This window comes from Gasterosteus aculeatus, chromosome 21 (assembly GCF_964276395.1).
Source record: "Gasterosteus aculeatus chromosome 21, fGasAcu3.hap1.1, whole genome shotgun sequence".
Classification (NCBI taxonomy): Eukaryota; Metazoa; Chordata; class Actinopteri; order Perciformes; family Gasterosteidae; genus Gasterosteus; species Gasterosteus aculeatus.
In genome coordinates this window covers 13,503,666-13,531,174 of record NC_135708.1, presented here as the reverse complement: position 1 = coordinate 13,531,174, position 27,509 = coordinate 13,503,666, and the positions used below count along the sequence as shown (strand labels likewise).

Here is a 27,509-nt window from a genome sequence, read left to right as displayed (position 1 = left end):
TAAATACATTTGATTTTAACCTTTTGATCAGCGATGACCTCTGTCCGTCCGGCGTTTCTTCATTTTTGAACACAACATGTTCAATTTTACTCTTCTCTTCTTCTTCTTCTTCTTCTCCATCTGTACCATTTTCCTTGTTGAATTAGATTTGTACATGAATACATTAAAAAGTGATTGTACATTTTATATTAATTAGAAATTCATTTTATTTTTTATTTACTTTTTCACGTCATCATTTTACACTTTCATTTGTGTAATGTCATTGACTTGCCGTATGTCTTAAATTAATCAAATTATAATTAAAAACACAGTCAAACCATTTTTCTTTGATATTTTTTTTATTACTGTGCAAGAGTATAAGCCTACTTAATTGCCAGGCTAAGCAAAGCATTGTGGATTTTTTATTTCTGCAATTATGAATAAATGCTTCAAGGCAAAGAATAGCAAGGGAACAAACACAAACAATCCAAAAAACATAATCACTCAATAAGTAAAGTGACAAAAAAACAACAGAGGTAACTGAAGAAGATATTTTTTATACGTTTTTACAAATGTAACCTACAAACCAAAATGCTTTATTTAGTGGTCTATCAAGTATTCCCTATTTCCAGCTTTTCAAAAATGTACATAATTGTTTTTTTTACAGTAATTACATGGACAAACACATCCATCAAATGGATGGTATTAAGTCCAGTGAATTGTTCAAGTTGTTCAGAAAACCGCTTATTGATTTCATTTAAGGGACAATTTTAAGGCTTTATAAAGGCTTTTTTTTTAGAAACAACCAGATATAACAAATAATAGAGGATGGCTGTCCTTAATTCTTAAAAATAGAATATGTCATGTATATATATTTATAAATACAAATTTGTAAAAAATAAAGACTGTTCTGGCATTCTTTGTTCAAACCAAAATTTGCTTTAAATGCTGTTCTGTCTCAGCTGCTTGCTTTGGCTTCATAGAACAAATTAGTCCACGGTATGAATGCTTCCCTTCAATCGAAAGACGTTATACTGGTTAAGGCAACCAAAGACCTCCTTGGGAATGTTTCATAGGAAAAAGTCATCAGAAGCTGGGGCATAAGAGAAGCCCACAAAGGCATCGTCGGCCTCCATTACACTGGCGTTGACTACGGAATGGTCTTTGGACCAGCAGATGGAGTTGGGGACCATCTCCTCTGTGAACTCCGGATCAAAGTTAGAGATGTCACAGTAAGAGCTCTGTAAAAACATCAAAGGAAGAGAACACCGGCCACATCAAGATTCGTGGAAGAGATGCAAGACAAACATTTCACCGCTTGTGTGATTATTTTGTTGCGGGGAAAAGGACCGGCAAAGATGCCTGTCAGGTTCTGTTTTTGTTGAGAGATTATTGCAGAAGAAAGAACAAATATTTACCACATTGGGTGTAAATGGGGGAGGGATCTTCTTCTGTTCCAGGTCATCCCAGTTGATGGAGGAGAAGAAGCTGTGTGCTTTGATCTCATTCTGAAAATGCAGAATATAAAAAAAAATAAAACCTCTTAAACAACAACAACTATTTGATTCATAGTAAGTTAGTTGAATAAAAGCCAATGACGATGTATTTACAGCAAACGTCCACCAGAGGGAGCCCCAGCACGAGGAGATGAAGCGTGTGTGTGAATGTAAATGTGTGCTGAACTCACAAAGTCATCCATGGACCCCAGTCTGTGCATGCCCTCCTTCTCCAGCAGGCCCTGGAGCAGAGACCAGGCTGTGCTGGACGCACCAGGACGCATCACCAGCGGCTTGTGGAGGATGTTGTCATACATTTGATGCGTGTCCCTGCTGTAGAACGGCGGCTAGGAAGTGAAAAAACAAGTAGAGGAATGTTAAGAGTGTGACAGAACAGTGACACCACAAATTTGCTGCAGGAATAAGTGCAATGTATTGAGATATTTGAGGCCCTCAAAGTATGAAGCTCACCAGTCCATAAAGCATTTCATACAGCACTGAACCCAGACACCACCAGTCCACTGTATTATCATACGGCTGTTTCCTCAGGACCTCTGGAGCCAAGTACTGGTAAGGGAAAGGACACAAACATAACACTATATCAAAGACATTTGGCTTGCGGCTTAAACTGCACCAGCCAAATGTATGTCATGCATTAGAGCTCATTAATGCCTATTTACTTCTGTGGAAAGGGTGATTCATATCTCTACACAGACCGGCAGCGTTGCCTCAAGATGGAGTACTCTCATACTTAAATCATTAACATTACACATTACAAAAACTGTTAATGATTATTATGTTTTGACACGGGAAGTGGGACGTCTTTGGAACAAAACTGCTAGTAATTCTACGCGGAAACATGCAAATCCAGGCTGCAATACCTCCGGCGTTCCACAAAAAGTGGTGGTGGTGTCGGTCTGCGAAATGCCCTCTTTGCACAATCCGAAGTCCGTCAGAATGATGTGCCCCTACACAGAGAGGACACACAGAGACGGGTTTTAGAGGACGCGCGCCCACACAGGCCGCTCATTATCCGCCGCGCACTGAGGATCCTATTGTTGCCCCAGGAATGTTGGCTGCAGCGCGGCTCAGTCGGCCCCATTCACCGTTCCCTTCACTTTCCCAATCAGGCTAGGCAGGAAAATCATTAGCAAGGCCTAATCCAAATCACACGCAGTCCGTCCAGCTGGGACTGGGAGAAGACACCGTGGCTCGCTGGCGATGCGAATGTGACCGGAAGAGGATGCAAACCTGTGCTAGAGAGTCTTCTAGCGTTTGATCTGCTGCCTGAGTTCACGCACAGTAGCTCCATGGACTTAAATTAATCGTAGCGTAAACATAATATCAAACTTTAAGCTTTTATGCCATCCCGTAATTGCTGTTACAGTTATTGTATATATATTGTAGAGCATTGTGTTTAAACGATAGGAATACTCACTTCGTGGTCGAGGAGGATGTTTTCTGGCTTCAAGTCTCTAAAGTAAATCAAATGAGGGAATTTCGGTAAAAGAGACACAGGGACCAAAATAGCCCATTGCAAGAAAAAGGGTGGCTATAAGGACTCATAATCATGTGAGTGAGGCGAGCATGTGTCACACGCGTACATGTCCTCTTACTGCAGAAACACTCCCACTGCCCAGTGTAATTGTGAAATGGACTGTTTTTATATATTTCCTGTTTGTGCTTTGCTGACGTGATCTTAAAGTATCACTAGTTTATTAAACATACCTGTAAACAATGTTGAGAGAATGCAGATATCCCAGTGCACTGGCGATCTCAGCAATGTAGAATTTTGCTCTGGGCTCCGGAAAGGTCCGCTCTTTTTGAAGATGGAAGAAAAGCTGAAATAAAAAAAGGTGCAGTTGTGTTAAATGTGATGAATTACATGGTAACTGAGGACCATTAACCAGATTCAGTGATACAGATCTAATGTTTACTCATTATGTGACAAAGCTGCATAACGTGCTTTATATCAGCCTATTATCGGGTGATGTTTGAACAAATACCATTTCAATCTCAACAGGGATAACTGAGCGTGAACATTGATCTCATTTATTTCCCATGTTACTGGTCTTTGAGCTTCGCGGTGACGCGGATTGTAGTGACTCACTGTCAGCCAGTCAGCTGCACATGGCAGCTTTAAAAAGGCCGATCACACTGGATGATACGAACAGGGGAAGTGACACCGTGTATATTCAGAACTTTCACACATGGAGGGGTGTTAACAAGCAACAGTGCTGCTCTTAAAGCCACGCAATACAAACTGCATTACAGCCATTTCTCGTTTTTGCACAAGCACTTTATTCGCAAGACTTGAAAGAGCTTACCTCTCCGCCATTGACAAAATCCAAGACGAAGTACAACTTGTCGGTGGTCTGGAAGGAATACTGAAGCCCGACTAGGAAAGGGTGTTTCACATTCTTCAGCAGCACGTTGCGCTCGGCCATGATGTGTTTTTGCTGATTGGAGGGAGGGATTTAGTTGAAGAATTGGATTTATCAGACACACATGAAATATGGAAAGAGGGTTATATTTGTTGGCAAAGTTACCTCCTTTCTGTTGAGAATGACCTTCTTCTGTAAAACCTTGACGGCATAATACCTTTCATCATGTTTTAGTTTGGCGAGGAAAACCTGCATCACGAGGGAGAAAAGGGCAGCGAGATCTCATTAATTCCACATCCGATTCTCACTTCTCACATGAAATGACCAACTGAGAACTGAAACTATATAAACAAAAACCAACACAAACGTGTCTCAAAAGATTTTCTGAGAGATGAACAGAAAGCAAATATACTTTTGTGTTGTTCACGTACCTTCCCAAAACTGCCCTTTCCTATGACTTTCAAAAAGTCAAAGTCGGTGGGCTTGGCCCTGTAACAAAGAGTACAGCGCATTAATTACAGGGGCTATGAAATTGATTATATTACAGACAGGTAAAAAAAACGTGTAGACAGATAGGACAAAAGGACAGATAACAAATATACACAATGCCATAAAACATAAGCAGGTTGAACATACTGTGGATTTCCAGAGGGTCCCAGGTTAATGTTTCTGGAGTTAGAGCTGTTCTGTCAAACAGCAGAAATAAACATTTCCCATATTAGACATTAAGATGCAACTATCTGAGCTACAATAGCATCATGAGGGAAACAGAGAGTTTGGATACTGCAGAATGTCTGAGATAGAAGACCTAAACTGAAAAGGTGATGACACACTCGGATATTGATCGTTCAAAATTGTTTGCTGTTTACTTACTTTGTCGTCCTCGTCCTCCGATGCATCGGAAAAGGATTGCATTTTGTCCATCAGCAGAAAGGCCCGCACATCTGGCCTGTAAAATTGAAGAATTAAATAGCAGCAATAAAGTAACATCAGCAATTAAAGCGTTGCACGTTGCAGAACACTCTTCGCCTTTTGGAAATTCAAAATCACGCCAAGTGTGAAGCATGGCTGAACAGAGCAGATCTCACTAGTTTTTTCAGATTCAGATGGTCAAACGCATTCAATCGCCATGAATTTGCCAGCGTGATGTGACTGCGAGAACACAAGCGCTTACTGGTTGCACAGCTGAGGATCTGAGACGATTCGCTTGATGAACTCGTGCAGCCCCGCTCTCCTTTGCTTGATGAACTCTGTTGACGTGACGCACGTGCGGTTTTAAAACATACATCCAAAGATCAGCAGCATGGATCATGCGCCGTGTGATGAATTGGCCCGAGAACAAACGCTTACCCGGGTCAAAATTGTCCCCAAATATCCTCTTGGCGGGAATCTTCAAGTTCGTAGATGCAAACTGTTTCCTTAACTGCAAACATGTGAGAGAGCAAAATAGAAAATGACCCGCGGGCCGGAAAACATCCAATTGGTCGGAAGTACATCGTTATTCTGAATCTCAATGTGAAGCGCACGCCACAAAAGACAAAAGGGAATTTTAAGACTCATATGCAAAATAATGGTGATGCATTACATATGCATCCGCCACTCACCGTGTTGTAGAGTTTATCAAACTCTGCATAACGCCTGAAGACAAACCACTCCTGCTGTCCCACATTAACTATTACTTTGTAAACCTGAAGAAAAGGGGCAAAGAAAGTCCATGTCAACACAAGATAATATAGTCAATTATTATAATTTCATGCATTTCTTTTACAAAAATAGCATTTACTGACTGACAACTGGACACTGAAATGACCTTTGTTGAAATAATCATACTCAGAAAGGCTTATCCAACAATGTCCGGCCGGGGGTCTTTGTACGTACGGTGTAACGCTTTTTCTTGTCCCTCTGCTCGTTGTGGCAGGGAATGCTGACGTTGGGCTGACCGGTTTGCTCCTCCATCTTTGTCGGCATTTAGATGCGTAAGATCCAAAAGTAATGCGTCCTCCTCAGGGGAAGACTTCAAGTATGCAACTGGCCCGTTTCCATCGCGGGTCACTTCTGCAGGAGAAGAAGAAAAAAAAAAGAAGTTGCCATTTTGTTATTTAGGAAGTGAAGCTGCTGTTGTTCTGCTCTGGACACATTTCAGTCTGCGGCGTGGACGTCGCCCACGTCAGAGATGATCAACGTTTACCGCGGACAATGACTTTGCCGTCATTCATTCATACGGTTTATTTGATCTTTCACTGAGTTCATTTTGTTCGATGTTTGAGCCGCAAACAAAGTCCTGGAGACAAGCTGCTTGTCCATCAATCCATCCTTCTACTTTCTTACTATTCATCCATAGGAAACGGGGCTGATGTTTTACAGCTGTGCCACAAAAGATCACAGAGACAAAAGATCTTGTATGCAAAGTATCTCACTCGGGCCAAAATTCTAAGTATGTGCAGAATGTCGGGGGAAAAAAGGTCAAAAAGGATATTAAGTGAAAAAGAGTAATATTTACACTAACTATATACATCAACTCACTCAACTGAGTATTTTTATATAGCTAATTGACCCCAATTAAACCCTGGATAAAACGAGCATGCCGCTCAACTGGGAATATGATGTGACGTTTGTCTTAATACTCTGAGGCGTTTTCACTCTGCTAAGAATGACACCCTCCCCACTTCTCTCCTTGTCAGGCCAGAGCATAGATTTAACGTTACCCACGTTACCCAGGCAACCACAGGAGGGAAAGCACAGCACAGCACAGCATCCCCCCCCCGTGCTCCCTCCTGACGCGCTCTTCCCTGCTGGCTCTGTGACATTTCACCAAGCACCGGTCAGAAGAGAGGTATTTTTAAATAAACCTTCTAGGGGTCTCTTGAAGCTAGAGTTACACAATAGGTTAAGACCCCCCAGAGTTTTTCCACCATGTCGGTAAGAAAGAAATGGAACTCATTGCTAAGGTGCGATGGACTCCTTCCCCTTTACGGTAGTGTGAACAAAAAAGGCCAAGACCGGAGTTTACTGAAGATGAATTGAGTTCATTACTATTGCAAAGAGTCCAGTCGGCGAGTTACGATCAATGTGGAGTAGATGCGATCTCCTCTGTGCTGAACACACCTGATAAAACCATCATGTGTCGTGGTGCGATCTGAATTAATTACACACACAGATGCGTTTCTCTCTTCCTTGTTTATTTGAACACAAAGCCCTTTGTCTGCTGGCCTGACTTGTTCATTGTGTGTCGTCGGTGAGCTCAGCCTAGTTTTGTTTCTGTAGTTTTTCCTGTCGGTTCTAACAACAAACAGGAAAAGCGTCCTCGGGGTGAGACGAAGACATCCCGAAGAGATGTCTCATTCTGCTCACGTTGGGCAGTCGGCGGTAGAGAGCGTCCCTCGTTGGAATGCGATCAGTGACCCGCTTCAACACTGGCTGCTTTTTTCCCCCCCGCTCTGATTCTCCTTTCAACTTTCCTTCACTTTTATTCTCAGCCTGATTCATTCCGTCGAACCGCAACGAGGGCGATTACATCATCGCGGTTCTCCTTAATTCGTTTAATGAATTGTTTATTTATGAAGAGCAAAAGGAGGCCCCGTCACAATGTCTGTGACACTCTTTCGGCGATGACATGAGGAGAAAACCCTCACGTTGAAATTGTTGAAAAGTTTTAGATGTTCTGCTTGAATAATGAGCCAAAATGATGAATTGGCTGTTGAAATACTGCATCTTTTGTCAACAGACTGATCGCTCAACAAGCGCTCGTTCAAACTGGATCTTCCCCACATGTTGAATGTGGTTTGTCTCCAGTCAGACAGCCCTGTGCGTCCAAAAGCCTCCCCACTGGAGACACAACGCTCGTGGTCCGTTTCACTGAGCTGCTACACATCTGTGCTCACGTTCTCGAGGTCACCAGACTCGGCACTCGTCACTGGATAGGACCCACTTTTTAACATTCCACAGCTCGTGGGAGAATAAAACCTACCAACTGTCGTGTGCGACTCACATTTTACAGCTGACACGGCTTCTCCTTAAACACGATACAATGCTGCAGATCAACACACCCACCGACAGACATTGCCAAGATTTGGGGAAAAAAAAGAAAACGCTCAGAGAGGCATAATTAGCCGTTAAAAAGGAACAAGATGAACGTTTAGCACATTCTCTAGTCGCACTTTGAGGCCAGCATGCCCTGCACTCGGTGCCACGGCATGAATTAACTTGTGCTGACAGGCACAAACACGGTAGCTTACTACACACTATCAAAAATAACATTCTTCCTGCCTGGCTCAAAGACACAACCCTCGCCCTGTGGATATCCTATGAGGATGTTGAACATCTTTTTTTTTTTTTTTTTCCTTTTTCTTTCGGTGTGCTTAGCTGTGAATCCCGCGTGACAAGAAAAACAAGGGCACCGGTCGCCGTACAATGTTAAATGAGATGTGAAAGCTCAACCGGGGCGCCTGTCAACTGACAGACCAAAGGAATGCAAAATAAACAACAGTCTAGATTTAACAAAACAGCTTTTATAGTTTGGAAGCAAGTGAATCTGTGAGGTGCGAGATGGTAGATAACGTGCACGTCATTCTACGGGACGCCTCTGATTATAATGCAACGCAGACCGACCTCTAGCTGAGGAAGTGCAGCTGCAGAAGTGTGAGTGGCACGAACTCAAGTCAACCCCAGATGCGTGCAGACGACCTCAGCATCTGGACAAATTCCTCACCTGACCAGTCTGTGCAGACAACTCGCAGTCTGCAAAAAGAAAAAAACAGCAGTGCTGACTTCCGTTAACAGACTGGCCGGAGTGAGCCGGCAAAGTTTCATAAGCTTTAGAAAATGTAAGAGGACAGAAGGATGGTCCGTTGCTCCTTAAGCCACTTATGTGTGAATCAGCTCCACACTACTGGAACTACTGTGATTGTAAACTCCATCTTCCCGTGTTTTAAAAGAAGTGATGCGTGTCTGGTCGGGGAAGGAAAACCAGGAGGGAACAATAAAACATTGAAAAAAAAAAAAAAGTCTATTGCAAACTGTCCACACAGCTGAATAAACAGCCAACGTGGGGATTCACGTTGACAGCGGTGAGGCCTGACACACCCTTTCCACGGGGGGGTAACACAGCCCCCAAAAGGCCTCACCTATTACACTGGGGGGTCAGGGAAGGGAAAGGAACACACACACCGATCTAATGTTTAGACAGTAAAGGTTAGACGTGCTTTAAGGGTGTCGCACAAACTGTGAACGACACCGCGAAAACGTGTTTTAAGTTAGTTTTTTTCCCTCCGGCTCAGTGTCCAGTCAGTCCACTCGATAAAGTTGTCGTAATGGCTAACTAAGTTATCGTTTTATCCAAACTAGTTAACGTTGGGTTGTAATTAAAGCTGCGTGTGCTAATAGCCGTCGTTTGGAAAGCACGACAGCAGGCGTAACGTGTAAATGAACATTACGTACCTTACAGCATTTTCATCCGGTGTTTGTTTATTTTCGTGAGTCCAGTGAGGCTATTTCGCTCCACGTCATTTTGAAACTATCAGCACAGCGAAAAGTATCGATTTGGTAAAAACAACCAAAAATACCCTCCTGGAAACTTAACTTGAGTTGTGTCGCTGTCCATAAGAGTATGTTAAGTGCGTGTGGGGGAAGCAGGAAACATCGCTCCCTCTTTGCCCAAGAAAGTTCCGATGAAATGTGTCACGGGACTTCTCTGCTGTCAGGCCGGACACAATACACCGGTGCACTTCCGGTTTAGCATTTCAAAATATAGGTGAAGAAACGAAAGAGGTCGGTAGTGGTGGGATTTTTCTTCTACGTTTACTTAAGCATTAAAATACAATTGTAGGTACTTCTTATAATAGTGGCTGGTCACACTCCAGACATTAATGCGTGAATATTATCAGTCTAATCACCTGATGGTAACATAACTCCCTTTAATTCTGTATTTGTTTTCAGGGGTGCAGTAAGCTATTTCCGGTGGATCTATGGTTGACTTTACACAGCTACTTTAAAACTCAGGAATGTCAACATTGAGAAATAAAACGGTTAAACAGCGTCACTTACTGGTAGAAAAACAGGAGAAGCCTCATGTACCCCAAATTATCATCCACATGCCAATTTTTACCTCCAGAACTAATAAAAATATATTATTTAGGGTGAAAATGTCTACATGAGAATTGTGAACCATTGATTATAGAAATAAATTAACAATGAATTAATAATTTATGGCGAGTGGTTGATTTAAGGTAACATCTCAGACATAACAATTTAAGAGCGGCAAAGATTTGTCCACACGATGTCCGTAGAACCCAATTTGAAGAAGTAGTGACATTATGTAACAGCTGCCTGTCAAAAAGAAAAAGGATATATTGTATTGTTATATATTATTTTTGTCATTTTTAATTGTCTAAATATATATTGTAGCTAGAATCCAGTCATTGTAGTAAACCAATGGCAGTGCTCTGGCCAACCTAAATGCAACGGCCTAAATCAATTATATTATTTACATTTGTGTTTACTCTGAATAGTCGAAAGTGCTGCCTTGGAAAGGGAATAGATTGTAATATTAGTATGGATCGTAAGCCTCGACCTTCTCAAATATGATGTTATATCAATTTAAAGACATTATCCCAATGAAGCAACAGCAGGTGGCCTCATCAATGCACAGTGCACTCCTGTTTAGTTGTACACCATCTGGTAATACACAAATAAAATAGTAATACAATAGCTACCTGCTTGTATGAATATGTAATAAAAAATGACATATTAAATATATTGAAAACAAAATAACACATCAGCATTGCAGATTAGAGGGACACATTTTGGAGATTGGAACCCTATTACACACTGCTGCCTTGATGAAGAGATCCTTTCTGCTGGAAAAGGTGACAGTACAGTTGTCTAATCTAACACCCGCCTCCTCAATTATTTCCACCAACGAAACGCACCCTCCGTACAATTCTAACCAATCACACACGAGCCTCTCCTCCCTTTCGACCTATGAGGTTTGAGTACAGACGCCTTGCCTCACAGCCCAGTTTTTGACCAATCGGGAGCGAGGCCGCCCGCGCAGAGGGGCTGGGCGCGAGAATCGGCGGGATGGACAAAAAAAAAATAACGCCGATTAAGAAGTACAGGAGAGTAAGACGGGGACAGCCGAGAGTAACGCACGCCGCGGGTTAGTCTCCCCTAGTTCACGCTGACTCACCAGAAACGAGTAACAGAAGACGACAAAGCGAAGCTTTTTTCCCCCGGGGAAGATGATGTCGGCGGCGCGCGGGTTGTCTCCGCGGCGGTCGTGATGTCGCGGACCGGACGCTGAAGTTAGCTCGCTGGCTAGCCGGAGACCGCCGGCCGCACGGCGCCGCCTCTGCCGAGAAGCGTGCGACGACTCGCGGCGATTTCTATGGACGAACGTCCATTACCGGGGGATTTTAGACAGCTGCCAAACCACGGGTTCGTCTCCTGGAAAAGGTTCCATCCTCCCACCGAGTGTCATGGACAACGTGAAGCCACGCAGGTGAGCGAGCAGCGTCACGCGTCGCCGTGCAGCCCGCCGGGCGCTCACCTCCAGGGAGCATTAAGACTTTAGGTCTCATCATACGGTACCGTGCATTCATCGTGCATTCATTCAGCGAAACGTGCAATGCACGTGCACCTGCACGGTCATACAGCAACGAGGTCCCCTTAGTTAATGATTAATAACGTATTATAACGTTATTTTACAGATCCTAGTAGCCTTAAAATAGGTGCAGATGACTCCTTATATGGAAATGATCACGTATGAATCTCATTTTTCTCATTTTCAACCTGGGTGAGGCTTTTGTTTTATTAATACTGGTGGATTGATAGAGTGCGTCATATTTTGCTGAGCATCGGAGCCGATTGTCAAACAGCAGTTATGCAAAAGCATCATCCTTGGAAACAACTCACACAGATTAGTTGAAATATATAAATTAACATAAGTGTTTTAGATATTGTTTTTTTTACTGCACAAATGACACAAAAACCCGTGTCAAAAGGTACACGTGTTGGTTTGTGGGATCAGATTATAATGACAAAAGAAGAAGGATTATTTAAATATATCAACAGACAGGTGCACATTGATATGGATATTTGCAACCATGTGTTGCAAATGTTTATATACAACGCAGTGAATTGATCGATTTGTTTTATTTATGATGTTTTACACCAATTCTGATAATCAAGGAATCATTCATCCCGCTCATCAAGTGGAAAGATTTGTAACAATTGAGTTTTATCGCAGTAAAAAATTGATCTTTGGATTTTGGGACGGACAAAACAAGCTTTTTGAAGATGGGCGATATGTTTCACTATTCACACCTTTATTATGGTGTAATGAACTAATTGTTGATTACCTCACAACCACCACCTCCCTTTGTTTCCCTGCGGTGAACTACTGATGGCACTTTTCTCTCAGAATTAGAAAAGCTTGAAGCTGTATGTCACAAGTATTTCTATTGCAGCACATCATCATCATGTCTGTTAATGTTTGTACATGTTTGTCTTGTCTTCTCCTGAGAATTGTCCTTTTAATATAAATAAATACTTTATTCGTATTAGTCGTAAGTGCGAGGATGTTTTAGGGTCTGCCTGTTTTTTTGAAACTTTGAACAACTGGACCGTTAGGGCTCTACGGTTCCCCAGACCACACCCCGGTGCACCGCCGCCCCCCCCCCCCCCCCCCCATCTCAATGACACACACACACACACACACACACACACACCTCTTGAGGTGAAAGAGCCTGTTGATCAGGGATCGCCCCTCACCTCCCCTCCTTCCTGTCCAGCCCCTATAGGTCCAGACTCGGCTCCCTTCTTCTCCTCGCTCCGGTGAGGGGAAACTCAATTGCCATTTTTTAACGTTTCCACGCTGGAGAAGACCTTTCATACACAGTCGGGAAAACAAGACCCTTGTGTGTGTGTGTGTGTGTGTGTGTGTGTGTGTGTGTGTGTGTGTGTGTGTGGTGAAGTGCACGGCCTGCTTTACAGTTAACAACCCTCAGGAACAGAAAACTCTCATTTTGCCTCCGTTTCTGACATTTCTTTTCCACCACCATAAAGTGTTGCCCAGCAGCACGTTTTATGGGAACGCAGAAGTACAGTCCCACCTGCCAACTTCTTTGGTCAGTGAAGAGGTATTTTGTGTTTTTGTATGCAGCCATGTATACTTCCTTACAAGGTGTTTCCTTTTTCTCGTTCCGACACAGTTTGTCAAAAACGAATGGTCCTCTTTATCTCCAAAGTGAAAGCCCTGTTGTGTTATTGTGTCTCACCCGGCAGTCTAACAAGCTCATTTCTATTCAATCTGTTGTTATACTATATCTAATTTATTTACTCATGTTATAAAAGGACTCAGCCTAGAAAAGAACAAATCAACCTAGTTAACTGATTCATTTGAAGACTGAACTCAAATAAACCTTTCTCTATTTTGAGTAAAGTTTTACTCAAGCATTACGTGATTCAGTTTGGACTCTATTTTGTCTTTATTAATAAAACCTGCTCTTCATTTACACCCCCTCCCCTCATTTGCAGTTTTAGCAATGATGAGGATGAAGAGCTACACTCCACAGACCAAGAGAGTAAAGAGAAGGGCAAAGATAAAAAGACGCTGTGCAAAGTAAAGTGGTCCCGAGATGAGGTAAGTTCATCAGAGGCGCGCGCTGAAAGACGTTTGTGGGTTAATGGACTGAAACGGGGACTTTGCAATGATTTACATTTAGTCTGAGAACCTCACTAGTCATTGCTGTTATCGTGGATGCTTGCTGCATTTCCTCACCAGGCCTCTCTCTCTTTTTGTTTTGGGATCACCCTTCAGGATGAAAAGCTAAAAAAACTCGTAGAGCAGCATGGACCCGACTCCTGGAAACTAATAGCTAACTTTTTCTCCGTAAGTATGTGTCGGCACCACAAAAGCTATTTGAATATTAAGAGTAGTACCTCACTGCTTTATGCTATATTTGTCCTCTTCTCATAACACTTGACAACCGTCTAGCGACCCGATAATTACCACCGTTCCTCGACTGGATGTTTTTAAACGTCTGCGTGGTGAGATTCGTAGACAGCTGTCGGGTGTAACTGTGAGGTAGCGGCGTGACGAGGTGTTGTGCTTTGTGCGGCGATGTCACAGGGGAGGACAGATGGCCAATGTCAGCACCGCTGGCAGAAGGTGCTCAACCCGGAGCTGGTAAAAGGACCCTGGACAAAGGAGGAGGATCAGAAGGTAAGCGGAGCCGGGACTGTGTTGCCAGGTATCGAGCGAGGAGAGAGAACTGGTAAACGATAGGGGTGACAGAAGGAAGCTGTGCACAAGTGCCACAATGTTCAAAGTATTATTTATTTTACCTTCAGCTCCTAACGGGGCTGTTACTTCCCGCAAAAACTGCCATGCCAACCAAATGCTCCACTACGTCACCCGGTAAAAAAAGCACAGACTTTCCGAGCCACACAGCTTAACGCCCTTTTTTGTACAGAGAGGAAGATGACGATGGTTCACAATCCTTCAAGAATCATATGAGAACCAAGCCAGTCCTGTCAATAACACACACACACATTTTCTTTGGGGAAGAGAAGAGTGTAACGATGCAATTTCATAGAATTAAAGCATCGCCGGCGATATTCGTGCAGGTCATCGACCTGGTGCACAAGTACGGCCCGAAGCGCTGGTCGGTGATCGCCAAGCACCTGCAGGGGCGGATCGGGAAGCAGTGCCGAGAGCGGTGGCACAACCACCTCAACCCGGAGGTGAAGAAGTCTTCGTGGACTCAGGAAGAGGACAAGATCATCTACGACGCCCACAAACGACTCGGCAACCGCTGGGCCGAGATATCCAAGCTCCTCCCCGGCCGGTAATTAGAACCTCGCGCAGCGCGACCCGCCGGCGCGGCCGGTTCGACCTGCCGACAACGCGTCGACAACACGTCCCCCCTCTCTCTCTCCGACAGGACGGACAACTCCATCAAGAACCACTGGAACTCCACCATGAGGAGAAAGGTGGAGCACGAGGGATACCTGCAGGACAGCGGCAAGAGCTTCGCCGCCTCTCACGCCGGTTTGAAGAGACGCCACCACAGGCCGTGTCCCCCGCCGCCGCCGCCGGAGCTGCAGCTGTGCGATCGCAGTCCCCTGCCTCCACCGGCACCACCCAACCAGGTCCTGTTCCCCGCTGAGCTCCGTCCCATAGGACTGGTTCGTGAGTGGCCTTTATTAATTGAAGTCCGGTTCTTTGCGTTTTAGATGGGGGGTTATCCGTACGATCCTCGCAGCAGACACCCGATGGACGGCCTGCCGGATCACTCTGGCTTCGCCTCGGTGAGTTTTTTTTCAGGTGTCTTTCTTTGCATGCCGGTGGGGGAAGCTCTCTGTATTTTTCCGGACTTTCCGAAGTTATCTCTGCGGTCGCTAACACTGGATTTCAAATCAAGTGCTTGAATGTTCCGTTATTTCACCTAACATTTTCAAATTCTCAAATGCTCCCGTGGATATGTCACGTGTATATCTGTGTTTGTTTGTGTTTTTTGTCCGGTTCTTCTTAACCTCTTCCTTTCCTCCTGTCCTCTCGTCCTCTCCTCCCTGACGTTTGTTTATTTCAGCCGTTCTGCCCGGACGATCCTGACAGAGAGCAAAGAATTAAGGAGCTTGAGCTGCTGCTTATGTCAGCAGAGAATGAAGTCCAGCGGCAAGCGCAGTGCAGAGGTCCACGCGTAAGAAACACACTCCCAACGTGTGTTTGCGTAGTTTATTAGCATAGCTGACGTACACTGGAAAAAGTCCCTTTTCTGTTTTGTTTTTACATGAATGTCATTATCTTGTTTTAACACAAAATCAAATCAAAGTGAAAGAATGTTTTCCTGTTATTTTGGAAACCTTTTACACGTAACACTCAGGAATTTCTCAAATCTCCTCTGAGGACGTTTCTCTTCTTTTGGGAGATTTTCAGACTTGACGCTAAATGGACTTTTTGTAGTGTATAGAACAAGAATGACACACATGTATGCGTGTCTGTAGCCTGGTTTGCTGTAGTGTTGCTATAGTAACCACCTTCCCCATCTCGCCTACTCATTCAGACTGGCCTGAAGCTGTGCTTGGTAGCCTCCCTCCCCTCCCCCCATCCCCCGTTATCATGGTTCTAAACATGATACTAGTACCCCCCCCCCCCCCACACACACCTGCCCACGCTCAGCCAGCACTTTGAACCGGGCACTCTCCTCTGTCTCTCCCTTCCTGTTCTGTCCCTCCCTCCATTCATGTTAACTGCATATTGAACAACAGAGCAGTCGGGATCGGCGGCGTTGTCCTCGACACGGGTCATTTGAAGAAAAAGAAGAAAAAAATGACCCCGCGTTCTCTCACCCCGCCCCCCCCCCTCAGAGTTTGGAGCAGTACTCGGCCTGGTCCGTCAGTGTGTCGGACGAAACGTTGGCAGCGGGCAGCAGCAGCAGCGTGGAGGAGCAGGCGGAGAGAAGGCCCTGGACGGGGCCCGAGGACCCCCGAGGGCCTCCGCCACAGCTTCCCGTCTCCCCCAGCAAGTTCCTGGCTGTAGAGGCCAGCGCCGTGCTCTCCACCCTGCAGACCATACCGGAGTTCGCAGAGACCATGGAGCTTATTGATTCGGTGAGTGCGCCGAAGTAACGGGATCTGCTGAGCTCCCCCGAGAGCCGCGGGTGTATTAAAGATCCTCCGTAGATGTGTTTCGCTCTGCAGGACCCCGGCGCGTGGAACGACGTGGCCAGTTTCGACGTGTCGGAGACGGCGACGCCTCCCCGGCACAACCAGGCAGGCTACACCACTCTCCTGCAGGAGAGGACCGCAGACACCTCGATGGCCTTCGCGGTCAACACTCCGCCCGCCGTCCCGGGTCCCGATAAGAACGACGCTTCGTTCGGCGTCGCCTCCTCGACCCCGATCAAACACCCGCAAGCCTCCGTCGGGAGGAGGCGGAGGAGGGAGAGGGGGGAGCCATCTCCTTCGCGCGACAGGGCCCGCTCTCCGTTCTTGGAAGACATCACGAATTCTCCCAGGAAAACGCCAACAAAGTTGCTGCCATTCACCCCGTCACGAGTGAGTGAACGCTGTCTTCTAATCCGCTACCGCTTGAGTCGACGCACTCAGGTCGCATCAGTCACGTGGCTAATATGCCTTGTGTGTCTGTTGGCTCAGTTCTGCAACGTATCGGGGGCGGAGCATCTCAATCTCGATAACCCCTCCCACACCTCAACGCCCGTGTGCGGCCAACGGTGTCTCCTCCACACGCCGCTCTACAAAGAGACCACACCTAAGCACCAGAAAGAGAACGATGGGTAAATACATTTATAAAAGCAGTGTACGTGCCACAAGAGCTGGTATGAAGGCCGGACACTTGCTCTGCCTTCTGGTCATTTGGAGAGAATACAACACATTACTCACTGTGTTGTATTCTCTGTCAACTTTGTAGTTTACGGACCCCGAAATTCCGTAAAACTGTCATGATTCCGACCCCGAGGACACCGACTCCCTTCAAAAATGCTTTGGCTGCTCAGGAGAAAATGCACGGGCCACTAAGGATGGAGGTAAGAAGTCAAATATGGCTCATTTAACCTGCATGTTCACTTCCATTAACCTCTATTCATGATAACATTTTCTTATTTTGTGCAGTACATAGCTACATGATCTCGCGGTTAAACCCACGTGTCTGTTTCAGCCACAGCCTCTGGCATTTCTAGAAGAAGACATTCGAGAAGTTTTGAAGCAGGAGACCGAGGCAGACATCTTTAACAGATCGGACCTGCAGCCAGATTACAGAGCATGGAAACACAATGTATGTGTATGCATGTTCTCCCCGTTTTTCACATATACTAACTTACGTGTCTGTTGTTTGAAGAGACAAATGCTTACGGACACACTGTAGAATTCCTCTTCCTCTTCTTGCATACAATCGCGTCACGCTCCTCTTGCTTTCAGATCGACGGCCCGGCAAGAAAGGTGCGCAAGTCTCTTGTGCTGGACCCGTGGGGGAAAGACTGTCCCAATGTCCAACTCTTCCAAGAGCAGCTGAACAACGCACAAGTAAGTCACAACACTTGTTTTTCACCGGTTTACAAAACGCACGCAAGCCCAGCTTCTAGACCAATGAGATGGTGACCGTGCAGCTTTTTGAAAACGGTACACTTCCCTTTTAGAATACTGCTTTATACAAATTAAGTGCGGCGTCATCATTCCTTGTGTTTGTTTGTTTTACGCGACCTCGTGCTGCAGGTGCCCGGTGAACGCGTCCTCACAGGCGCTTCGCTCGCCACCCGGACCCCCGAGAAAGAAGGGACGAGCCGCTCGTTGACTCCCGGGCGACGGGAGCCCTCGGTGGTGGCCGCTCGTCCTCCCCGCTTCACCAGCCCCCGCGCGAAGAAGCTCCTCGCCTCCGGCAAGGCGGCGAAACACGCGGCGGGACTGGTAGGCAGATCTTTTCAAAATACCCCCCCCCCCCTCTCCCGAAAAGCTCCTCGGGCAACAATCACGCGTGGTCTTTCTCTGCAGGTGAGCGAGTGGGAAGCGGTGGTTTACGGGAAGACGGAGGACCAGCTGATCATGACGGAACAGGCCCGCAAGTACCTGAACCCCTACACGTCGTCGGGCTCTACCTCGAGGGCCCTGGTGCTTTAAGGCCGTCACCCTCGCTGCACATGCAACACTACTACCCCCCCCCCCCCTCTACCCCCGCCTACCCCGTCCAGCAAGCGAAGCCTCCACTTTATCCTGTGAGAGACAATCCAACAAAACACAAACCAGCTTATCTTTCTTTGGAGCAGCGATGGGCTGCCGAGGACGGCCACACTTTACACTTCACTGCCCAAGTAGTTTGTTGATTCTGTTTTTCCTTTGAATGCACCAAACGTGGCAACCGGAGCTTTTTTCGTACAGATATGAAAAGGCCGGACGTTCTTTCTGCACTAGCGAGTACTGAAACAACCGTCGCATACAGCAGGTGGTAGAAAAACTGTTTATTGCTTTGAGTTTTTTTATATCGTTAATATATTGTTGACATGAGAAGACGTTTCACAAGCAACACTACTCATCAGTAACGGAAGCCATCGCTGAGAACTAAGAAAAGAGAACGTGTAGCTTCCCTTTGACACCCTTTTCCTTAAGAACAATTCACACCGCCGGTCTTTAACGAGACTCCTACAGTGCAGAACATAATGTCACACATTGCTGAGAGAAGCAGAAATGCAGCAACGTGTTTGGTTTTTGTGAGGCGGGCGATCCACGCCGGTGTGGCGTTTCTGGAAAGGATGGAAAAAGGAACCGGTCAGTGTTGCACTACTGAGTTGATTTGGCTGCTGTGGACGGAGCAGCGCATGTAAGGGCAAACTGGATAGCACTTGTGACGGTGTCTTTTTCCAACAACGCGTTTCCTTTCCGAGGCCGTAGTGTCTGTCGAGACGCCGGTTGAATGTATTTTCATTGCAATGTACATGTGTAAAAAAAAAAAAGAAAACTGAAAATGGAAGGGTACCTTAATGTTTATTTCTGTTTTTATTTATTATCTGACGGCTCTAAAGCTTAGATATTAATATAAATCGAACAATATGAGTTTTTACAAAGTTTAACTAACTAAACAAAGTTTAGCTAACAAAACAGCCTAAAACAAAACAGCCTAAAAACTCTAAAAACTGTTTTTATATCATTAGTGTTCTATTACAAGCATTTGTTTGAGAACGATTTGCTTTTCACTTGCTTTTGAAGGCTGTAGGTTTTATTTATTTAATATCTGCTAATTTATTTATTTCAACAACAAAAAACACACTTAAGAGAAATTATTGAAGAATTTTATTGTTTTTTTTTCTTTCTTTTAAAATCAGAATTGGGCTACAACTTAGTTTCATTACTCCGAGTTAGAAGAAGATGCACCGGCTCCAATTCATTACGTCCATTTGTTTTTTCCTTTGGGCTAACACATAATCATTGTATAGTTGTACCTGTGATCTTGTAAGTTTTAGCTTGGACATTTTCTTCCCTTTTGATTTAAATGTGTTCTCCGCTGTTAGCCAGCAGGAATCCATCTCCGACCTCTAATCATAGACAAATTGCACTTTTTACTCATGATTTATTTTAAATGTTTGTTCATTCTGACGTTGTAGCTTTTGTCCTTATTTTTATTTTAATGTTGGACGTGTGTGTGTGTGTGTGTGTGTGTGTGTGAGAGAGAGTTGTCTTCCAGTTTTGTACTGAATGCTGACATTACAATCCTGCTGCTTAACGTGTTCATTTCTCCTGCTCTGCTGCAGAATTTGGTTCAAATACACAATTGAAGCCTCACAAAAAAAACTTCTATTTTGTTTTTAGACCAATGGCTCAGAGCAAAGACCCCGAACCCGTTCCCTCATTATTTAACACGTAAAAAGGAAGTGTTGACAAAATGTAAATATGCACAAATTTTGGTGTGATTCTGAAGGATTCTGCTGCGCTGTGCTTCCATGTTAACAGGCGGATTGATTTCCAACCACCCTGAAACAAACCCGTCTATAATCTGGTGAAGTGACACAACAGAATGGTCTTCGTATTACCGGCATTAGCAGATCCAGTGTCAGTTATAATCTGGATTATCCAGCATTAAGCGTTTTCAGTGAGAATAAGAAGGGAATCTTGTCAGGAGATGTAAGTGGAAAGATCAGGAGTGAGTCCACGGGATACAACCCTAAAACCGCAAGTAGACTGACGGCCACAGAGGGTTGTTTTAAAACTGGTGTCTAATCTGTATATACATGTGTTAAATGTTCTGTTTGTGGGTTTGACTTGTGTTTATACAATAACAACATTTGGCCATGTGTCATAGGTTTTTAGGGAACTAAGTACACATACAGGACAGTAGCAGCTCTTATGTCCTACTGTAGTTACGCACGAGCAATAAACAGATGCTGGACTTTGCTTTTCTGTATCACGCACTCCGAATGACGTAGCACGCACTGTATTTTCAGTCATAACCACGGTACCATAGAAATCATGCCAACCATCTTTGTAACCATGTACTTAATTTTGAAAAAATAAATGAATATGTTGCATGACATCTATGGCATTCTTTTTTTCGGAACTGAGTGAAGCCCCCCCGCATGTTCCATTACAAGCGGGTTACATGCTGTTTCCCACGTGATGAAGATTTCTTAGGATCATTTAGTTTTTCTGACATGCTCCCAGCGGGCATGGGAACCTCTTGAGCCTTCGCCAATATCGGATTCCATGAAAGGAATTTTCTCGAGGAGATCCGAAAATCCAGATCCACCGTTTCTTTCTTTCTTTGTATTGTATTCCCGTCCCGTTTCCTCCAGGTGGAGTTGACCGGCATGCGGGTGGTGGCGACAGCTGACGGAGTGCTTTCGACCTGATGCGTGTATGTGTATGTCGGGATGCTGCCGGCCTGGGGTCCAGGGGACAGGACCCCCCCCCCCCCCCCTTTCCACCAGAACAAGAGGCCTCTCCACAGGGTCAGCTGCTGGCCCTAAAGGGGCCCACTCACCCATGACTTAATGCCCCCGGGCTCCTTTGTCCTCGGGGCTGTTGGTTTTAAAGGCCCATTCACTCGATTGCCCCCTCGAATGGACGGAGGCAAAGGACGTGACGACTTGCCGTATGCCAAAGGAGCAGAAGTGCACACGCACACAAACAATGTGCGCATCGACACATGGGTGTCGCATGCACGCCACGTCCACTTAATCAATCTGTCCAGCCTTCGCTCGCGTTCTCGTACGAGAGGCTCTTTTGTTCTTGGCTGACCCGCGCTGAGAGTTGAAAGACGTCAGGGACCTTTTGCCACTTAATTGGTTATTGGCAGCACCTTATGCTTCCTGCATGTATTTAGGGGGAGTAACTCTTGGTTTGTATTGATTTACGTGGACGCGTACCTAATGTGTGCACACAAGCCCGGTGGGACAGACACAAAGCTGTTATTGTGAGATTCATTAAAAGCGGATCATATTTTTTACCCTTTTTGCCGCATATATGGCTCCTTGACACTTGACATACCACGGTGTGCGCCCTGCACCCATTGTGTTAGTATCCAGCACAGGTCTCGTGCTTCTCTTTGCAGCTCTGGCCCTCCGGTTAGCCAATAAACCACTAAGAAAGTGCAACATTTGTGTTTCTCCCGTGTTCTGTGAGGACACGAACCGTCTTCCCCTGAGCACACACGCAAGAGCGTGCAGCAAGCTCACGCACACATGCCCTGTGTGCCTTTGTGTACGCTAGACAGCAGATGGCAGCCCATTATTGGGCTGACAGAGCAGTCATCTGGCAGGCACCCTGTTACTCCCCCCCTCCCCCAACCCCTCCCACCCCAAAACAGGCACAACACAGCATGGACATGACGCTTTTAGGCGGGAGAGTCCACATCCTCGAGGGAGAGAATGTGGATGTGTGTGTGTGTTAAATTGTGTACCGTGGTCCTCCCGCCCCATATAGGTCACTGTTTCCACTTGTGTTTGTGTGTGTGCGCGGTACGTTAGTACTTGTGAGTGGCCATTTGCCCAGCTTTGGAGCAACTGGATGATTCATTCAAGAATGAAAGTAACTTGTTTCTGCACACTGTGTGACTTAACGTGAACTTGAAAGATCAACCACATGTTCCCACTAATCCAACATTCACACTCCCAGAGTACCAACCTCAGATAAGTGGCATTTCTCCTTCTGTGCACCTCCTACACCTGTTATCTCCCCCGCCCCTCCCTCTGTCCAAAAAGTGAAAGTCCTTAAACTCAAGTTGTATCAGAAACACCAGTGGAAAGACCCACACAAACACCCGTATCCCATGAATCAGACGGTTCAAAGGGGGCCGGTGTAGCTGTCTCTCTCTTTGTAACATTTACACCCGTCCTTGGTCAACACATGCCGCCCAAAAGCTGGCCTCCTACAGCCTTTATCACAAAGGATTATACTACAGTGAATATTAAATGGGGGAGGAGGGGGGAGAGGCGTGTGTTTCCCCAGCGAGGACAAGGCCAAAGTTAAGGATTAGGTTTGGTGTTTATGTCCTCGGGAAAGAAGGTGATCTACGGCCCACCCCTAAAGAGACCCCCGCTACGCGCGTATGCACGCTGGGAGGCACCGCGGATGAAGAAGGCCACATGCGACTTAAGGGGGGCTGCTTGAGCGTTACCGGGGAAACCGGTACAATCCCTGGTGCCCTGGCGAAGCTTTCAGCAGGACTCAATCACACTTCGCCTCGCCAGAGAGAGTGTTTTTGTTTTTTTTCCCGCCGGCGCTGTCAAACAGGAGCGGGGCCGAGGGTGGTTGAAGAAAAAAGAAAAGAGGCCAATTTATGAGGTAATATACTGAGGCATGTACACTGAAATGAAAAGATCTTAGTCTGTGAGGGTCTGTGGGTTTTATACTTATAATATGATTTGATGTTAAGCAGGAAAATATACAGATATCAACAGTTTAGAAATGAGCAGACATAGTATATAAATATAAATATGCATGATCGAACAGAATGTGCACAGACAATATTAATAACATTCCTCTTAAGGCTACATTTGATCAGTTAAATATCTTGTTGCTTCATTGACTGACACTAATTCCTATTTTGTCATAAGATTATTTTGTTATTTTTACCATAATTGGTGTATATATATATAGTAATATTTCCATTATGAACTTAAAACCTGCATTTGATCTTGTCACGATGAAAACATAGGGAAAAAAACAGCAGCTGCTCAGCTCTCTGTACGTTCAACCTTGTTGCACTTGTGGACACGCCCGCATCCGTGATGTCACACAAGACCAATGCAAAACCCCTGTGTGACATCATGGATATAAGTTCATACACTCACAATTCATCCTCTCGCTTCTACTGATGCAGCCAAGTCCTGAAGACCTGGAGTGGAAATGAATACGGGCCCACATGATGATATATAAGATCCTGTATTTTCACACTTTAGATATTCCTCCGTTCACCCACATTCAACATACAACGCAGCCCCACCAAAGTGAACAAAGAGGGGGGCCTCTTAGTCGCCCTCGAAGGCCCCGTTGGTGGCGCCCCGGCATTCACTCTTTTTCCGGCATTTGGACAAGATCCTGTGGAGCAGACTCGGGGATCTGTGTGTCGCAGGTTGGGAGGCCACGGGCTGCGGCACAGTGATCCGGGGCCTCCTCGCCTGCAAGGGGCCCTCGTTCTCACCTTGGCCCCCGTCCAGCACCGTTCCTCCTCCAACTCCTCTGCTGCCCCTCCGCAGGGCCTGCCCAATGTGTCCACTGGGGGACAAAGAGGAAATTACAAACACAAAGGGCCTGTTTATTCCTCATGACCCAAATTCCACTGTGAGCAGACAAGGCAGGCACGGAGCTGTACAGGGGGCTCTGTGTGGTGCCGGTGTGTGTGTGTGTGTGTGTGTGTGTGTGTGTGTGTGAGCTTGTTTTAGTGACAGGTCGAAGGAAAATAAATGGCCCCTACTGTCAAATAATCTGCAAGATTTTGAGTGAGCTATGAAACATTTTCACAACATCTCAGAGAAATCTACAGGCTCTTCTTTTTCCCTCCTCTTTAATGAGATGCTGTGCAGTGAGAGGGGATTGACTAGATAGTGCGTTTGTGTGTGTGTGTGTGTGTGTGTGCACGCCTCCATGTGTGTGTGTTCAGGGGGGGGTTCGTAATCAGTGCGCTTTGTCAACTAATGAGGTACGAGTGGGGCCACCTGCTCAGGGGCGCTGGGCGGAGAGCAGTGGGATGGGATGTGGGGAATGGGGGTCGTGTGTGTGTGTGTGTAGCGGATGGGGGTTGAACAGCTGCCAGGCGTGTACATGATATTTATGCATGCACTTGTTGAGGGGGACGTGTATGTTTTTGTTGTTATCGTGCCTGTTGTTATTATTGTTGCACGCTGTGTGAGTTTCACACTTACTTCCCGCCGCGTACACCTGAGTCGTCGCTCGCCGAGCCCCTCAGAGACAAAGACCTCCGTAGGGCTTTGGGAGGAAGGTTCGCCTGAGGAAATGTCCAACAGATGTCATGAAATAAACTTTAGACTTCCTCTGGCATCCTCTCTTGAAGATAGAGAACTCCAGCTCAAATGGTACTACACTTCCCATAATGCAACGCAATACCTGTTTTCATTGCACTCTCCCTGCTGTAAATGGCCACTTATTTGAAACGCAACCGTATGTAATTTAGGCTTTTAGTTTCCAATTGTTTAGGCTAAAATAGAGCTTGATGACATCGCTGTGACGTCATCAGCGCTATTTTCTTTATCGATAAACAGACATTAAGCAGCAGCGCGCGCACATTGCTGAGCACATCCGGCATGAGGCCAACCAACCTGGCTCAGCTCCATCACACAGGAGGCGGGGAAGTATCCCTGCTGGCCGCCCTGCAGCCGCCCGTACCACCTCTCCTCCTCGCGCTTGGGCAGCACCAGGATGACGTCACCCAGAGACAGCTCCAGCTCGTCGGGCCAGTTTGGCCGGTAGCTGTGCACTACTACCATCTAGTGGTCAGAGGGAGAGTTACGGAACCTCAGCTTATTTTCTTTCTTTTTATTTTTACTGTGAATTGTGATTTTGTAGTGAATTTAAACGAGGTGCAGTTGTTCTTTTTTGTTGTATTGATTACAAAGCACAAGTCTGTGTGTGTGTGTGTGTTTTCTCTGCAGTCTCAAGGTTAGACGCGGTGATTGGAGAGGATTATGTGTCAAGATTTAAAGATTAAGTAGTGTGCAGTGTGAAATAGACCCTAAATCTGGATCTACTCTTCATTACATGTTCCTCCTGAATGTCGCCCGTGTTTTTCAGGAGAACAAATCTCATAATAGAACCGGAGGAAATTGGCCGACTTTACATAACGTCAATGTCAAACTCCATTTAATCAATCTGCAGTGTATTTAAAATGTACACAAATACTAAATAGTATGGTTTGGATTATATTCCTGCTGTTTAAGACAGACGCATAGTAATCAACTAACATACTTGATGACACATTTGTATCAATGCATGTCTAATGGATATCTGAAAAGGGGAGAAAGTTTAACTTGCCGTCTCCGCTTCTGCTCTGTACCGATGCCTCCCTGTTAACCAATGGATGGAAATGAATCAGCAAAAAAAATAAGTTTTTATATGCCAAAAATAAATTCTTTTACATGAATGCAGCCACATGAGTATACAACCATGTCCTGTAAATTAATCACCAGGAGAGAAAACCAACAATCCATCACATTAGCTGTTAGTCATCTGACATTGATGTGATCTTGTCCTCACTAACAATGCAAAATAAGGTCGCGCTAAGCTTCCCTTCACTGCAGATATGAAAACCACTCACCTTGAGGAGCAAGGACAGTGGTGAAGACTTCAAAGTGTTCATTGCTGTGCATGTAGATGCGCTGCATCTTGAAGATCGGACACTCGCACGACGGCCCCGAAGCTGCTGCTCTGCCTCTGCACTAAATGCAGCTGACTAATCCACTGCAGTACTGACTGGAGCCGGACCTGGGAGACAACACGTCCCTCCTTGGGCAATAAAAAAAAAAACGAAAACACACACACAAGGACGTACAGCACAAGCACGTACAGCACAAGACGCAAAAAAACACTCAATAGTTTATTAAAGAGATGTGTGTGATTATTAGACTAATGCACAGTGTTTCTTAGTGCTTAAAGTTCAATTTGACCGATGGAAGGCGACGGAATAAGCAGCGGTCCTTGGTGTCAGAGATCATGCTTGACCACCTCATCTTCATGCCAGTGCCTATTGTTCTTTGACCATCTGGTGACACGCGAGGGAAGTTTAGAGGCCGCCGCTCGCCTCCACATGGGTGAGAATTCATAATTCCACCTCGTCCGGAGGGCTTGATTGATTTATGGTTATTGAATGTCCTATTTCCAGTGGCATGGGTGAGCAGGAACAAAGAGGGACAGGCTTGGGACGAGGTGGTGGACTGCTCAACAGATGGTGATTGAACCGCTCCAAACACTCTCTCACACACACACACACACACACACGCCTCCCCTCTCCTGCTCTGGTGCGCCAGAGCTTGGCTGTGAGCTTATGTCAGTGATTAAAAAGCATCCATCAATAACACGAGAGATCACTTGGCGAGACAATCACATCCAAGCATTACAAGTTTGCTGCGAAGCTGCCGCCATTATGCATAATTTTTTTTTTTTTTAACTCTAACGGCATAAAGACTTAATTAATTCTATAAAAAAAAGTTAAAAGCCACCTAGGAAATAGGTGCATTTTATTTCCATATTTCTTTGCGAGTAAACCAGAATCGTGTCAGGATGGCCGTGCAACCGATTGTGTGTTTGTGCACAAAGTGAAAAACGAGGGCAACTGGATGAGAGAACTGATTAACCTTCTTGTCTTTGGCCAGAGCTTTAGTGCTAAATAACTTGGTTTTGACTCGAAGAAGGAAGGCTTCACGATTAGCCCAACCTTCCGCTGTTAGTATTATCTATTCAATGGAGTGACAGAAAATGATGTTTAAATTTGTCGGCTACATCTTAATATGTACTCGGGTTGTGTCTAACGGCGTAGGATGTGGGCTTTTTGGCAGTCTCAACGCGTCCGTCTTGCTCCTGATTCAGTGTGATGTCTCCAGGCTAGACGCCGAGGCCAAAGCAAAGCCTTTACATAAGCAAACATCACAGCTTAGACGCTCAGAAGACCGATCTGATGGTTACGTCTGGGAAG

At 45.5% G+C, this 27,509-nt stretch overlaps 3 protein-coding genes across 6 annotated transcripts; 1 reads left to right on the top strand and 2 right to left on the bottom strand.

Moving 5' to 3' along the window:
• Nucleotides 1-319: 319 nt before the first annotated feature.
• sgk3 (serum/glucocorticoid regulated kinase family member 3) lies at nucleotides 320-9,575 on the bottom strand. 3 transcript variants are annotated; one of them, XM_040167344.2, is made up of 18 exons: nucleotides 9,296-9,568; nucleotides 8,468-8,596; nucleotides 5,738-5,914; nucleotides 5,464-5,547; nucleotides 5,210-5,282; nucleotides 5,034-5,109; nucleotides 4,733-4,808; nucleotides 4,496-4,545; nucleotides 4,291-4,348; nucleotides 4,025-4,108; nucleotides 3,803-3,934; nucleotides 3,204-3,316; nucleotides 2,914-2,950; nucleotides 2,357-2,443; nucleotides 1,947-2,042; nucleotides 1,667-1,822; nucleotides 1,398-1,487; nucleotides 320-1,220 (listed from the first exon to the last, which is right to left on the bottom strand). In XM_040167344.2, the coding sequence occupies exons 3-18, from the start codon at nucleotides 5,825-5,827 to the stop codon at nucleotides 1,050-1,052; spliced, it is 1,473 nt and encodes a 490-aa protein (XP_040023278.2). In that variant the 5' UTR covers nucleotides 5,828-5,914; nucleotides 8,468-8,596; nucleotides 9,296-9,568; the 3' UTR covers nucleotides 320-1,049. The 3 variants fall into 3 exon arrangements, with proteins under 3 accessions (XP_040023278.2, XP_040023279.2, XP_040023277.2); XM_040167345.2 differs by having other exon boundaries at nucleotides 8,568-8,596; nucleotides 9,296-9,550; XM_040167343.2 differs by lacking the exon at nucleotides 8,468-8,596 and having other exon boundaries at nucleotides 9,296-9,575.
• Nucleotides 9,576-10,872: 1,297 nt separating this feature from the next.
• Nucleotides 10,873-20,897, top strand: mybl1 (v-myb avian myeloblastosis viral oncogene homolog-like 1). Of its 2 annotated transcripts, XM_040167702.2 has the most exons (16): nucleotides 10,873-11,357; nucleotides 13,394-13,499; nucleotides 13,677-13,748; nucleotides 13,989-14,081; nucleotides 14,486-14,706; nucleotides 14,803-15,010; nucleotides 15,095-15,169; nucleotides 15,451-15,561; nucleotides 16,229-16,471; nucleotides 16,544-16,918; nucleotides 17,018-17,157; nucleotides 17,292-17,406; nucleotides 17,538-17,654; nucleotides 17,798-17,902; nucleotides 18,092-18,283; nucleotides 18,368-20,897. In XM_040167702.2, the coding sequence occupies exons 1-16, from the start codon at nucleotides 11,335-11,337 to the stop codon at nucleotides 18,491-18,493; spliced, it is 2,322 nt and encodes a 773-aa protein (XP_040023636.2). In that variant the 5' UTR covers nucleotides 10,873-11,334; the 3' UTR covers nucleotides 18,494-20,897. The 2 variants fall into 2 exon arrangements, with proteins under 2 accessions (XP_040023636.2, XP_040023637.2); XM_040167703.2 differs by lacking the exon at nucleotides 15,451-15,561 and having other exon boundaries at nucleotides 10,907-11,357.
• A 2,301-nt stretch (nucleotides 20,898-23,198) lies between these two features.
• LOC120812033 (uncharacterized) lies at nucleotides 23,199-26,295 on the bottom strand. Its single transcript, XM_078095841.1, has 5 exons — nucleotides 26,136-26,295; nucleotides 25,853-25,884; nucleotides 25,141-25,308; nucleotides 24,727-24,809; nucleotides 23,199-24,079 (listed from the first exon to the last, which is right to left on the bottom strand). The coding sequence occupies exons 1-5, from the start codon at nucleotides 26,200-26,202 to the stop codon at nucleotides 23,833-23,835; spliced, it is 597 nt and encodes a 198-aa protein (XP_077951967.1). The 5' UTR covers nucleotides 26,203-26,295; the 3' UTR covers nucleotides 23,199-23,832.
• Between the last annotated feature and the right edge of the window lie 1,214 nt (nucleotides 26,296-27,509).

Excerpts from the sequence above, each read along its gene's own strand:
- sgk3 (XM_040167343.2), bottom strand. The coding sequence starts at position 5,827 with ATGCCGACAAAGATGGAGGAGCAAACCGGTCAGCCCAACGTCAGCATT. Across the intron at positions 5,110-5,209 it reads TGGGGACAATTTTGACCCGG|AGTTCATCAAGCAAAGGAGA; the intron begins GTAAGCGTTTGT and ends TCACGTCAACAG. Across the intron at positions 2,043-2,356 it reads CTTTTTGTGGAACGCCGGAG|TACTTGGCTCCAGAGGTCCT; the intron begins GTATTGCAGCCT and ends TTCCCTTACCAG.
- mybl1 (XM_040167702.2), top strand. The coding sequence starts at position 11,335 with ATGGACAACGTGAAGCCACGCAG. Across the intron at positions 17,158-17,291 it reads CACCAGAAAGAGAACGATGG|TTTACGGACCCCGAAATTCC; the intron begins GTAAATACATTT and ends TCAACTTTGTAG. Across the intron at positions 17,407-17,537 it reads ACGGGCCACTAAGGATGGAG|CCACAGCCTCTGGCATTTCT; the intron begins GTAAGAAGTCAA and ends TGTCTGTTTCAG.
- LOC120812033 (XM_078095841.1), bottom strand. The coding sequence starts at position 26,202 with ATGCAGCGCATCTACATGCACAGCAATGAACACTTTGAAGTCTTCACC. Across the intron at positions 25,885-26,135 it reads CACTGTCCTTGCTCCTCAAG|GGAGGCATCGGTACAGAGCA; the intron begins GTGAGTGGTTTT and ends ATTGGTTAACAG. Across the intron at positions 24,080-24,726 it reads TCAGGTGTACGCGGCGGGAA|TGGACACATTGGGCAGGCCC; the intron begins GTAAGTGTGAAA and ends TTTGTCCCCCAG.